Source organism: Xiphophorus maculatus, chromosome 12, assembly GCF_002775205.1.
Source record: "Xiphophorus maculatus strain JP 163 A chromosome 12, X_maculatus-5.0-male, whole genome shotgun sequence".
Lineage (NCBI taxonomy): Eukaryota > Metazoa > Chordata > Actinopteri > Cyprinodontiformes > Poeciliidae > Xiphophorus > Xiphophorus maculatus.
The window spans coordinates 22,187,666-22,202,247 of NC_036454.1; the positions used below are offsets into that span (position 1 = coordinate 22,187,666).

Consider the following 14,582-nt stretch of genomic DNA (forward strand, 5'->3'; position numbering starts at 1 on the left):
TTATTAGTATTGCAAGTGTCAGCAGACGAGAAGAACATGTGACCATCAACCTCCATGTTGGGGCTTAGACGCATGGGAGGATCCATACTTCAAACACTCTCTTATCGTCGTTTCTTGATAAATACCAACTGGACCCGTTTGCTTTTTTTCCTGTGCTGCCCCATCCACACTCTGTTCTTCCTCATCCTCCTGTTTGTCTCTCTTTCAGGGGAACTTTAAGAACTCTTGCAGATCACTGTTAACCAGTTATTGCCTTACAACCAGAGATTTTGACTTCCTATATAAGTCTAAACAGACTTCATGTCTCACTGAGATTTACCTGTATAAATATGAGTGAAAATAATCTCCAATATTTTTTTTCTCTAAAATATTTTTACTTTAACATTCAGTAGCATTGTTTGAGCTCTACACTTAAAAGCTTTACAGACATTCGTCAGGGTTCCTATGCATTTTTAATGCCAAAATTGATTACTTTTGGTAGATTCAAAATTCCAGTTTTTAAAACTACACACTAAATACAAATGTTTACTGTGAACTCATGACAGATATTTCTGAAGCTAGCTAGCCTGGTGGTTGGCTGGATGGTTAGATCCATCCATTACCTATTTTTCATGATCAGATTGCAGCGCTATAACATCCCTCCCCTTTGAACTCTCTACAACTCATTCCAGAGACCCTCTACAGAGCTCTGGGTCTGCCCCAGGGTCCTTTGGCTGTGGGATGTGTTTGTAAAATCTCCTAAAGGAAGAAACCAGGAAGCAACCTGATCAGATACCTGAACCACTTCAAGTGACTCCTTTCAATCCTCCAGAGGCGTATCTTCTGCTAGCTTTTCATATTATCTCCTAAAACCCAACTCCTTTTTACACTTGTGAGATTAAAAATCCAAAGCAGAGCCTGATGAGTTCATACGATCACTTATTTTACACCACATATTTATTTAATGCAACTATGACAAGAATGAATAGCACAGAAAACTGGACTGATATTTATAAATGACCAAGAGTTTCTTGCTGGAGCTGGAGCACGGTGAACTGGAGCGTGCCTAACAATATGAGGTAAACTCATCTCATCATTAGGCGCACAGTTAAGACTAATCAAGTGAGAAAATAAGTCCCTCAGCATTCGATCATCCTATTTCAGCCACTGACATTAATTGGCTCTGCTTGACTTGTTAGCGGGACAGAGTGTGGCACATTCTGATGAAATCTTAGCCAAACCACAAACCGCGAATCCCAGAAATTTCAAGAAGTCAGCATGAGCTCCACGGTCTTATTAGGATCTGCCAGCTCTGTGACTCCCCGTGAAGGAGTGTTTAACGGAGATCGGACTGCCTAACTCTGCAGCTTGGTTAATGAGCTAAACCCTGGGGCAAAGGTCTGATAGGCACAGCGTCTAATAGCAGCTAATCACAAAAAATATTATCTTTTAAAAAGTGTTTTGTGACATGTTGATTGGCGTGTGGCAGTCTGAATATCTAGCTACACAAATGCTAAAGAATGCAACTTCCTACTGAATGTTAAGTCTGGCTGAGACTTACATCTTTGCCAACAAGATCCTCCTGATTTTCTACAATGCCCCATGGAGCTATTCCAATGGTGCAGATTTTGCCCCTTGATTTGGAGGCGTGGTCTTTCAGTGCGTCCCCCACATGGCGGATCACCCCTGCGTTTGAGAGATCCAGAGAGAGACAAAAAAAAGACATGTTTTGTCACAATCAATTAACAGCTCAATGCCACAGTCATGCACTCTGTTGTGATATTTCGACAGCATCTATTAGGAGTCAAGGAAACATGTGAATAGACACCCACACAGGGCCACACACACACTTCTTCAAGCATGTAGGTGTCGTCCTCAGGGGAGAAGCTTTCAGACCTGGAGGCCATCTTATCACATTTCTCCAGCTGACATTCATTCTTTCTCTACCTCCACCCACTGTCCATCCAATCCAGCCATCCATCCATTATTCAAGCCTCTCTCTCGCTTCTGTACCCATTCTGTCACTAAATCTCACTTTCTTTTCCTTTTTGTATTCAAGTGTGGGCATCCTCCATCACTCGATATTGTTCTATTTTCTGTTTGCCTGTTTTCATCTGAGCTATTAAAGATTACAACCGCTGCTGTTTATTTTTTTCTTTGACTCCACTAAAATAAATCTTTATGTGCTAAAAATACACATTCTTCTGCTTTAAAAGCAAAGAACAGAAGCTGGGGTTATATCGAACACTAAGTGAGGTAAGGGTGAATCAAAACATTTCTCAAATGTAATGACAATACTACCTCAAATTTCAAAGTTCAAGTGGAAAAAAAGTTATTTTCTTTGCAACGTAAATGGACAAACATTTTCAGTTGTAATCTAATTTATTAAAGTTACATGACCGGAAATAAAACTTCTGGTTAGAAGCTTAGATACTACCATAATTGAAAGGACTAAAACATGTTTTTGTTCTCCAGAGGAATTCAGCAACTTAACCTTGCTGTACACTGGACATTGTTAAAATGTTGACTGTATCATTTTAAACAATTACTTCATCTGTTTCCCTTAAACCACATGGCCTATTATTTGTTTTTCATGACATAGTGCATGGATTTATGACTTTAATGCTTAAAATGAGGCCTTTCAGGTTGCCTGACATTAATTAAATTCAGTGTCCTCTAATAAGTCATTGACCTCACTTCATATGTCTGGTGCTACTTTAAGTGTGTGTAATTTAAGTTGAGTGAGCAGAATCTGCCAACCACCCACCGAGCGCTATGACAGGGATCCAGCGGTTCATCATCCTGAGAGCCCATATCGGCTTGACAAAGAGCTCTTTAATAGCTAATCATTCATGTGAAACAGTTCCACACACTCATCATGCTCCTCGTAGAAGTGCCCACTTCATTTGTAAAATGAGAATTTGGCTGCACAGAGCAAGCGAAATTCAATATGAAGAGTTCATCATTTCATTTATCGAGTTAAACTCTAGATGTGTTATAAACACAAAAAGGAATTTCACTTCACCTTAAAAATGTTCAATATTTACATTTCTATCTCCTTTTTGTTTTACCTGTGTTAACTCCTCCTGTAAATATCCAGGCCCCTGTCGTCATGGCTGCCTTGATGAGCCCTTTGCCAAAGACCTGCTTGAGCTTAGGCTGTAACTCGAAGTTCTGTAGGCCTCCATGGACTGAGATGAGCAGCTTAGGAAGCTCCAGCTGCCACTCCTTGGTCATCAGGTGGAGCAGCAAGTCAGGTTTAGTGTCATAAGACACTCGCACATACTGTGAACATAGCAAGATAAGCATGGTGTAAGCAGAGAAAGTGCTTTGTATGAGTACTGACACTCCAGGAAATGTCCATATATTTTTGTTAGAACCGCAAAGGTGTAAATAAAAATAAATATACGATATCTATTTAGTGCAACCAGTGGCACTGGGAAGGCTGATATTGAGGAAAGCATGTCGAAAAAGGCGTTCTGTTTAATGGATGAAAATTTATACGCAAGAACTTCTTTTGAGTTCTTACATAATTTGTTTTGTTTTGCATTTTAACCAATATGAAAAAATATTAATTGGCTAAACAATCTGAAAAATGTTTATCTATGTTTATCTAAGCCTTTGTGACTTCTTTCCAAGAAAATTTATTTCACATACCCACACTTCTAACATTTTCTTCTCTTTGCCTGTGCTGCCAACTGAGATTCTATTTATATTCTGTTTTTATACAGAATATAAATACTGTAGATTCTTTTCTTTTTATATTCTGTTTATTCCATCACTACCTCAACTAACAATACAGAACCGCTGGCATTTTTAAAGACTATTGTCTGTTCCCAGCACTCAACCTGGTATAACTCGTAATCAGGTTAAGCAGGCTGAATGGCTTCCTGCAGTTTACTTATTTATTACTGTTCAGTGGAGAATAATCCAGTTGAAGGCTAAACCTCTATGTATATGTATATGAATGATTGTGAACAAGAGACAGTCCAATGTAGTTGTGGTTTCTCCAAAACACCAAAGTAGTTCTGTAATTTTGAATTGAATCCAGCAATAGAAATATTTACTTTCGGCGTTTGCAGTGTACAAAACACTGGGTGACCCATATTCATTGACTGGACATACAAATAAGCCATATTGAACCAATAGGCAAATGTTTTATTGATTTATTCGATTATTTTTTGTGTAGCCCCATGCAGTGTGTTGCCCTGAGCAGAAAACCGTGCTTTCCATAGCTTATTTAGCCAGTTAAAGTCATGCTGCTTGAGAAAGACTTTCTTAAGACGAACAATATTATGAGATTTTAATACTGGAGGTTTTGTTACATATCATCCAGCTACACCAATAAAATACAACTGTCAACACTGAAGCAACTCACCATGGCTTTGTTGGAGTGTCCTCCTCCCTGGAACTCGATGGTGCCGAAGGCATCGGTGGGGCTGAGCTGTGTGTGCTTGCTGATTGACCATTTCTCTGACAGGCTGTCATTCTTGGCCAAACGCTCTGCCTTGTCATTTTGACTGGATGAGATACCTGGCGGCAAACCCACATGCTGACCTATGAGACGACCGCAGCAGCACCTGGACGGGGAGGAAAAGGTCAGAGCCACGTTAAGACAGCTGTCTTACACGGGCCTTTTCCTGACATAATTGAAATGTTGCGACTCGTGAGCCCTAAGCAAAGTGGCTCTAACAGTAAGAATGAGAAGGGAGACCGTGGGAGAAAGTGATGGAGAAGAAGAGTGTGAAACGCTTCCATAAGCGTGTGTAAGAGGTGGGCAAGGCTGAAGTGGCAGCTTGTCATCTCGCTTTTATCTTCTCATGGAGGAGAGATGAAGGATTTGCAGGCCTGTGCAGCATCTCACCGACACCGTCCCTTTTTTTGTTTCCTACTCTTAAAACACCCGTCTGCTTTCCTGTCTCTCTGGTCTCCTTCTCCATTTCTGCAAACCGAGACTTGGCAGAATGAAGGTCATGAATTGTGCTCTTCCTAAATGAGGAAATACTTATTCAGAAGCTGCTAAATGCAGTTTTCAAGATATTGTGATTAAGGTAGAAAGAGAGTGCTTGGAGGAAGAGTCAGTCTTTGATTTTCAATTCATTTCTCCATCATCTCTCACCAAAGCTTCTTTTTCGCCCTTTGCCAAAAGTGTAAGTGAAGTATAAACGCTTCTGACAAAAAAAAGTTGATTTTGTAATGAGAAACATCTTTTTCCAGCTTCTCCAGCTTCCTACTGCTCTCGGCATCCACTTGATTTTGTGTAGCCATGCTAATGTTGTTTATCAAGAAGCCGTGAATTTTTTCTTGCATATGTTTGAGTTTGTATGGTGCTTAAATGGAATCAGCTAAACCATCTGAGTTTGTTTTTTGCAAAAATAAAGATACATCCTCTTAAAGTGCTGATCTAACCATGTTGCTTTCTGCAGTCTCACAATCATACACAGTGAATTCAAAAGCTTTTTTTTTTTATCTTAGACATTTGTTGGACCAAGCAAAAATGTAAACGTTTATATTACAAGTAAAGCTGAATTTTAAACAACATCCTTCGGAATAAAAAAAAAAATCCTCTGAAGTGATAAAGCTGCATAATGCTGAGCTATCCTTCAATAATTGTGATTAATATTGATCACAATTTTAATCTTCAACAAATATTTAACCAAACTGAGTTTTTGTAGTTTGAGTTTAGCAAATAAGTTAAGAGGTATTGATAATTACACCTTACTTAATTTTATGAAGCTTAAACAACTGAAGAAAAATCACATCGGACACTTTTTTAATCTTTAAAACATTTCCACTCACCTATGGGGGTCTTTGGCACTCACTATGATATGAACACATTCTCTCTTGCTGAATGCCCTTTCTATCCACGATTTTTGTGCCTGCATGAGGAAAGACAAAACATTCAGTCAGTTTAAAAAGCAGAAATGCTTCCTGTCCATGGAGAAAAGGCAGCTGAAACCCAGTAGAAACTGGTACACATTATGTTAGCATCACTCCAGATCTGAGCAATGGGAAATAAAGTTGTTTCTAGAATATTATTTGACGTAATGAGGCAAGAAAAAAAATGTGGGGATATCAAAGAATTTTGAAGCTGGCATTTTGCTGTACAAGAGAATCACAGTCTTACACCGATTTGAAAATGAAGTCTCACAATTTTTTCAGTAACTTAGATAGCTCAGACTGGAAAAAATGTAGTGCTTCAAAAATCTGAGAGAAATAAGGCATTCAGTGTTAGAGTTCTCCTTCCTTAGAAACCTGCATGCCAGTCGAGCATGTTTGAAATCACAGCGTGTTCTGCACAACTTCTTCATAAATAACAAGTAGATGTAGAAACTGTAGTTTCAGACACAGTCAAATTGTTCATTTGTGAAACTGTGATACCCTGCAGCTGCATCTGGTGCAGGTGAGAAACCAATTATCCTGTTCCCAACATGATTGGAATGACACTGAAGAGCCAGAGAGAGGTGCAGCCACTGCCCACAGTAAAACTCCAATTTATAACTGTGTTGTTGAAATGGATATAGTGCATGCATTAGTAATTCCATCAATTAAAGAAGAACCAAAAACAAATTTGTCAAACCATTTTACATGTAATTAACCCCACTGTTCTCAGAACATGAACCCTTTGACATCTGCTTCTTCATATACTACAATGTTTATCCTGTGATTTCAGTGTGGAAACTGTAGTGATAGGGTTGGTCACTGTCAGTCCTTAGGGAGACAAAAGCACAAATCACCAACATTCACTAGACCTCAACTGGGCAGTTATGTCCTTAAGTGCAATTAAGATTAAACCAAAATTTTAAAAAATCTATATTTTATTCATGCAGCTGAGAAAATACATACTACACGTATTTCTCAATAAATACATTTCTAATGATACTATTGACAATAAATTCACACCAGATATTCTAACATACAATTAAGTAAATGCAACAAATTACGCTATATTTCATAAAGTGGAAAAACGATTAAACACTAAAATGTACTTAGCACTTTGTAGAAACTATTTTTATAATATAACTTGAAGACTTCTCCAGTATGCAGGAGCTATTCACTTAGGGGTGATTTTGATCCATTCTTCATCACAATCCGTCTTTAAATTTTAAACATTGTTGGGGCATAAGCAAAACTAATGAAAACAAATGAAATGTTTAGGAAAGGGGCAAAAAAGGGAAAAAACACAACTAAAAGCTAAAAGCTGACATTTACAAAATATATCAGTGTGTTCAGAGATGTTTATGTCCTACAAGCCAAGGGAATGTTATTGTGTCTTGACCAAACATACTGTTACAAACTTGTTGTAGCTGTAAAGGAGGGAAAAAAGCCCAGAAGATGTCTTCCAACAAAACTGCTAAAACAGTATTTCTCAGAAAGGAATCAACCATCAACAAATAGGTTGCCAACCAAGTGGAACAGAGCAGGAGCTTTGACTGTATTTGATAGATATGATCGATGACATGATTTTATGTATGACAGACACCCGTAGAAAACAGTGGACCTGATTACATTTGGGTGTTTGACCCTTCATTAGCTGTAATTGATTCAAGTTGGCCCTCTGGAGAAAAAGTCTTCTGGCTTGAAATGGTCTAAAAAATAAGAGTTGAAGGTCCAGAAAAAAAAGATAAAATGTTACAATTTAATATTTAGCCAGGATGTTAAGCGAACAAACAGTAGGTCAGACGGCAAGTAAAACAAACCCAAACACAGCAAAGATTAAAAAACGAACAAGATGTTTCTCTGCTGTTTGCTGTGGGAGAGCAGCCCCAGCTCTTCTCCCAGTCAGCAAAGCTGGGAGCTGCTTTTTCTGGGCTTTCTTCACTGTCACAACTACAACAACACCCGCCTCATCCGCCTGACTGACCTGTCACTCTAAGGCACCCCAAAACCCACCGCAACTGTCCACAACCACGCCAGGCCTACACACTTACCCTAACACCAGACTTCCAACGATTAACCATTACTCTGTGGGGCCGAGGGGGCTGCTTTAACAGATTAGCCTGGCAAAGATGACTCAGCAGGCCACTGCTACACCCCCCCCAGCCCAATTCTTTCTCTGCTATGCCATAACAGCATATTCATCCGCCAGCATCTCCTGGCATGAAATAGATCCTCTCGACAACGTTTCCGAAATAATCAACGCTGATTAGCCTGACGGTAGAGCCAATAGCGGAAAATAAAATTGGTGTAGGATAAACTCCTATTTCCATGGAAAACCCCTAAAACAATAAACAACCAAAGCCAATTTCAAAGGTGGAATACCTTCAACTGTGCTATTTTATGACTCCTTGTCTTACACTCCTCATTGCTGTTCATGAGCTTGGATAAAGAACGGCGAAATGGCACATGGCCTGCACTCAATTGTGTAATTAATATTTATTACTGGGTCACAATCAGACACACAAACACGCCAGCTGTCGAGCCAAATATTGGATTGACTCTTGGAAATGTGTGCAGGGTGCTTGAGTGTGAGGCGTGACTGCGGCAGCAAATAACCAGCATCTGACAGCCTGTTAGGGGTCTCGACTCCATTACAGTCAAGATTCGCCACCTCCACCCTCCATGTTCACTCTCCACCCCCTCCCCTAGTATTGTATCCTCTCTTTGTTATTGGCACTGGCAGGGAGCTGAATTGAGAACAAAATCCAATCAACATCCTAATGTCTCCACTCTCTCCTTTGGCTGCTTCTCCATTTTTAAAGAAAAATCCTCTTTGAATGGCTTGGGTGTGATATGGTCATAGAGGTACCAGGCTTGTATAAAGGCACATCATAAAGCATATAAACTTTCTTACCCGATTCCCAACAAAACACAAAAATGATAAATACAATCAGGGAATGAGGAAACATTGTTTCCTGTTTATGGTGTATTTTGATGTTAACATTGATTTTACAAATATCAAAAGAAATGCCCAATCTGAGAGAGTTAGCTGTTTTTAAATAAAAATCTGTTAGGAGTTCACAGTCGCTTGAAGCAGCGTTGAACTTCCTTTAATTAAATATCTGACAAAGTCATAAAGCACAGTTGGCTAGCAAAAGATTTACATTTTCAGCTGTCACGTCATATTTTTTTTCTAGAACAAAATTCAAATCCATTAACCTTTATGATCTAACACTTTACTGAAAGAGCCATCTGCATCATTCAGAAAAAGGTACCGTTTTTATACTATTTTACTACTATACTATGTGAAGAATCATACATTAGACAGTGATATTAAGACAGGAAAATCTCAGACAATTACTATACATTTAATATACATTAAATTCAATGAAAGCTGAAGAAAACAGGAAATACAAAATAAGATTTAGGAAATAAAACAAAGATAGTGGAATTTACCACAAGAAAATGTAGCAAGAGTATGAAACTTGTGTGGTAAATTATCTTGACTCACCTCTGTCTAATTAAGGACTGCACTGCTGTAATTTTCTTTGTATATCCATTGTCGACTAAAGTATAAATTGAAAGATTCTGTGAGCAACCCACAAGAGAAAACTTTATCAGAGGAAACTGGATCACAACACCTCTCTGACTACAGGCTACTAATCTACTGTGGGTGTAATCTGTGCTAGAAAAAATGGATATGCATTTGTGCGTGTGCGTGTTTGTGTGTGTGTTCTCATGTCTTCATTGTGATGTATTTGTGCTTTTAGTGTTTAACTATCTCCGCATCGTCTACTTTATTTTGACTTTAATGCACAAACAGGTAAAAGAATTAAAAGAAAAATCTAACTCACAAAAGTTTAACAATGTTAGGTTTTTTGATTAAAAAAAATTTCTGCTGTATTTCTGCTGGCTCATTATATTCAGACAAAGATATGTGTTGGTCCCTCTGGGAAAAATGTATTAAAAAAAGAACAAAACTCAAATCTTTCACTGCAGTACTCACATTTTGTACAAAATTGCAAAAAATCACATTTTACATTTTGGACATTTCTTTGTTTTATTCCAAATTAATTATGTTCATAGCCAGATGGCTTTACGTTAGTCCCATCTGAATAGCACACATTAGTTAAGAGTTAAGCAAACTCAAATTTGTAATGAAACAGCAAATGTTTTTTCTTTTCTTTCGGCATCACTCCCAAACAAACAGTTGACTTCTACAGAGCACTACTGGCTTTTGCTGAGATGTTAGAATCTCAAAATAATCTTGAGTTTGATTTTTTATTTTTTTTTGTCATCCTGTTCTTGGTGTGATCACATTCGGTGTAATGTGCGCTGGCTTAAAAGAAACTCAAACTCACGGGTTATTGTCAAAATGTCTCTAGAGCCCTAGGAAGGTAAAGTACACATTTAAAGAAGCTTAATTTACATTCAAACCATGGTTGAATAAATGTTCTCATGTTAAAAATTATATTTTCCTAAAATGTTCTGTCTGCAATTAACTAAAATACTTTCCACATCTGCATATTTAACAGCATATAGTTAACTAGCCCTACTAAATACTCTGCGGTTATTTCCAGAAACCGTATGTGAAGGGAATTAGGAGTCCCCTTCGTTTCTCTTCAGTGCCTCACCTGTTTAGGCTTCAAATTAAAACTGGTCAGAGAGAGAGAATCATCTTGATTTACTGCATTTCTGTCAGAGATCACCGCCAGAAGAGGGATTCTGAATGGCAAGAGAGCCCATTAGGAGGAGCAACATGACATTTGTCTTGCCTGCTCACTGCCCTTATTTTGCCCTGAATGACTTTCACACATGCATATACAAAACCCACACCTTGCTTCATGAGAGTTACTCCTGTACTGGCAGTTTTATTGCTTAAAAGTGTGATTTGCAAGCTGTTTAACAGATCTAGGGGGGAGAAAAATGGCCGGTTTTAATTACAAAGAAGCCAAACAGAAAGACTGCAACCTGGGCTAAATTAAGTCAAGCAAAATACAGTGCTTGAGGACATGGAAATAACACCTTGTCTCTGCAAATGCCATAATATGCACAAATGTGAAAATAAACCCAAACTCACACCAATTCTAAACACCCCATTTTGTAAAATCCCAAAGAACCTGTGACACCTAAGACAAAGAAAAAAGGTAAAAAGTTGTTTTCTCAGATCAATGATATAGACTAAAACCCCACTTTTCAAATAAAAGTGCTAAAAACAATTGTCACACAGAGACAAACCAAAGCTGTTAATGCTACTACTGCAGATTTAACAGTCAAATAGCTTAAAATAACAAATGTTACTTCTTTCTTTACACATTGGAAGAGACACCAAATTACATTTTGCTCCCTTTTCACATATCTTTCAGGTAATGCACATAAACAACCCAATGTAGTGTTCTGCAAGCAAATGAGAATAGCAAAAGATATATTTCTGCTTCATTCACTTTCTGTGTCACTCCAGAGCAAAAACAAAACAAAATTAAGCAAGATATAGCCGGTTGATGGGAAAATGCTGACAGGTTGTTCAGTAAAGCTGCAAATTATTCATCCATCGGAAGACATTTGTCAATTTTAAATTAATTTTATTCAGGAAGCTTGTTTCCAAATGGAAGGGAGACGGATGTTTCATCAAGATGAAACAATGCTAAAATATTTTTAATGGAAAAACATATCATCATATCCCTAAAAATAATCAATAGAAACATTTTAATTAGAATTAAATCAGTAAAACCCTTGATGCACTGGTATTTTGACCATTTATTATGTATGGGGCCGGGTTGACTTAAGTCAACAGATCTTATGTCAGGTTAAAGTTTGGACTCAGGTAATTTATAATTCTTCCTATCAAAAGAAACATGACGAAAAGATTGGAAGATTAAGTTGAACCTAAATCTGTCAGGGGTGTGGATAACATTAGGCAAATGTCATTGAAAATAATAGTTTGTAAAACTGAACATAAAAACTAGATGAAATCGGCTGTTGACCAATGATCTGTCAAGGAGCTATTTTAATATATTCGTACATCACAGTTATAAATCTTAATCATCTCGTATCGGTTTGGTGAGGTCAGGTCAAACGCTGGACATCAGACATGGTGTCTGCAGCTGTTCGATTCCAGTCCTCGAGAGACGATGTCCTGCATGTTCTGATGCATATCCGGCTCAGCACATCTAAAACAAATGAATCATTATCAACTATCTGCAAAACCTATTGGAATGTTATGGAGGTAATTCAGCAGTCTATACTAGCTGTGTTGAAGGAGAGACATGTCTTAAATATGCAGGACACTGCTCCTCAAGGACCGGTATTGAACATCACTGTTCTAATGGACTTGGGCACATTGGCTTAAGATTTCTCATTTGCTAAATTGTTAAAACAGATGAAGTAATTTCCTCTTTGTCTTCTGACCACAACGCATGCTATTGAAAATGTGTGACTTATTTATTTATAAAGAAAAGAAAATTGGAAAGGCATAAAATGATTGAGTTGTTTGAAGCACTTTAGTATTGATGACTGAAGCACACTCACCGCAGCCACTTCAAGTGTACAAAGGACAGTAGGCACAAGATCTGAAACCACGCTGATATAGTTATATTTAATAGCCTTGAGAAGATCAAATACATTAAGAGGCAGGAATGAACTGTAACTGAGCACTGGAATAGACTGCAAACTCATTGGTGCCAGCTGCGAACTGTTTGAAACACTGTCACAGTGAGTAAGTGTAGTATGGGGCGGGAAAAAATTATTTATGCAGCTGAAATGGTAACACCTTCTGACCTGCACTCACTTATTTACACAAGGTAAAGTTTCCTGGAAAGTAGCCAGTATTTGGGCCAAAAACACACATGCATGTTCTTTCTCTGAAAACACGCACAGACTGTTTCCATCTGTTTCAGCTTTGTACAGAGTATACATTTAGAAACAAAGAAAAGAACACGAGTACAGCAAAACATATGATCCGTGTGTATGTGTGTGTTTAACTTGGTCAACATGACCAGAAGGATTTATGTCTACACACAAATGTCCAGACCATGTCTATATGCCTGTGTACCGTAAACACCAAAAGTGAAACCTCAGTTCACACCTCTGATCCTTCAATTCTTTTCTCCAGTGGATTCTCCTGTTCCATCAAGATAAAGCCTTAATCCAATACTGCCTCCTCCAGCACTGCTTAACACTTTTCTTTCTGGTCAACATATGAGAAAATCCAGTGCAAATCATCTTTTTTTTTCTTTCTTGCACCTGTACCTTTAAATAAAATATTCAACTTTTGAACATTCCCTAGTGTACCGATGACAAAGAGAATAAGACCCTGTGAAATTGAGTTGTGCCTCATGAGGCAATTGCTTGCAGTTTCATCATGCTTGTTGTTCTCCAATTAGTACAATGAAAAGAAAATAAAATAAAGAAAAGGTTAATAAAATCCCAAACATTTCTAATCACCAAAGGCAAACACTGAACAATTATTTAAATCCAGTAATTTGTCATGTACCAGTGGGGGACGTCTGTTAATTACGCACAATAATAAGCCTGGCTTTTTCTCATGCATCTGCTGAAAATGGCACACGTTAAAAATAGTTTCCTATTTTCTCAAGTGCAGTTATTTTTTACAGCCATGCGTAACCAGCAGTTTTGATCTGTTCGGACTGAACCAGGCTTCTCACTGTATGACAATTGGAAAAAGACATATTTCTCTCCACTTTGACTCTCATCTTTGAGCTGAATAAAAAAAATAGCAAGGGAATAGTTGGAATTATTTTATGACTCAATCCTCCTTAGATGAGACGAAACCAGCCTCAGCCAGGTTCAGTTTATTTTTAGGTTTCAAACTTTTAGTCAATAAGTTTAGCCTCAAGTGCCATGTTTTATTTTAAAAGGCTCTGAAAGTATACAGTTAAAAATGCACATTTGCTTCTTTGTTTCAGTTGATATTTTACATCATCAGTATAGGTATTCCTTTGTGTGAGATGGAGGTAGAATAAACTAATTGCAGAATTTTTTTTGCAACAGAATTGTGGGGTGATACACATTTTTGTTTTTACAGATAAAACCCAAACTGTTATCTGTAAAACAGTTTGGGTTTTACAGATAACAGATAATAAGCCTTTAAATAAACAATTTAAAGTATTGAGAAGCCAGTGTTAAATGCAGCCTCAGTTTTCTGTTCAAAGCCAACATGGGCATTGAGTTGTTTGTTCAGAGATGTATTCTACATGACTTGGTGGCAACAAACGGTAATTTTGCCTTTCTATCATCTCAAAAACAGACACTTTTGTTCACATTACTGTTCCTTGATGGAGATTTTTTTTTTCTTTTGATAATCTAAAAATAGATTGTGCAGAAAATTTCCAGCATACACCAACAATCCTGCCTTGAGGAGAAGTTGTCGCTATGCATAGATACCTTAATGTATTAAATTAACAGCACTGGATTGGCTGATTTCTTATTTGTGTTAAGCAGAAACTTGTGTACATGATTCAGTGACTAGTGAGTATAAATGCAAAAGGAAGTTGCATATAAACCGCTCAGCCTCATATCCACTGTTCATAATAAAAGGGTGTACTTACTTCACAAGGTCAAGTAACATAATAACAGCTACTAGAAAGAACTTTGCAATATTGCCACCTTAAAAAGGCTAACTACAGTATATCGCATTGAACATGTTTTAATACAGTTCATTTTTCGTTCCCCAAGGCATCGTCATTCAAACTGGGTGATCAAGA

General features: G+C 37.7%; 1 protein-coding gene across 17 annotated transcripts in view; it reads right to left on the reverse strand.

Annotated features, from left to right (window-relative positions):
* LOC102220179 (transient receptor potential cation channel subfamily M member 3-like) overlaps positions 1-14,582 on the reverse strand; it is a 145,269-nt gene that overhangs the window by 66,743 nt on the left and 63,944 nt on the right. For all 17 annotated transcript variants that reach the window (XR_002753602.1, XM_023343973.1, XM_023343975.1 and 14 more), the window contains exons 2-5: positions 5,779-5,858; positions 4,358-4,559; positions 3,051-3,264; positions 1,541-1,665 (exon numbers count right to left, since the gene is read on the reverse strand). Coding sequence is in view for 16 of the 17 variants with exons in the window: in XM_023343973.1 (XP_023199741.1) it covers positions 1,541-1,665; positions 3,051-3,264; positions 4,358-4,559; positions 5,779-5,858 (621 nt within the window). In the remaining variant the exon portion in view is untranslated. The remainder of the gene's footprint in view (positions 1-1,540; positions 1,666-3,050; positions 3,265-4,357; positions 4,560-5,778; positions 5,859-14,582) is intronic.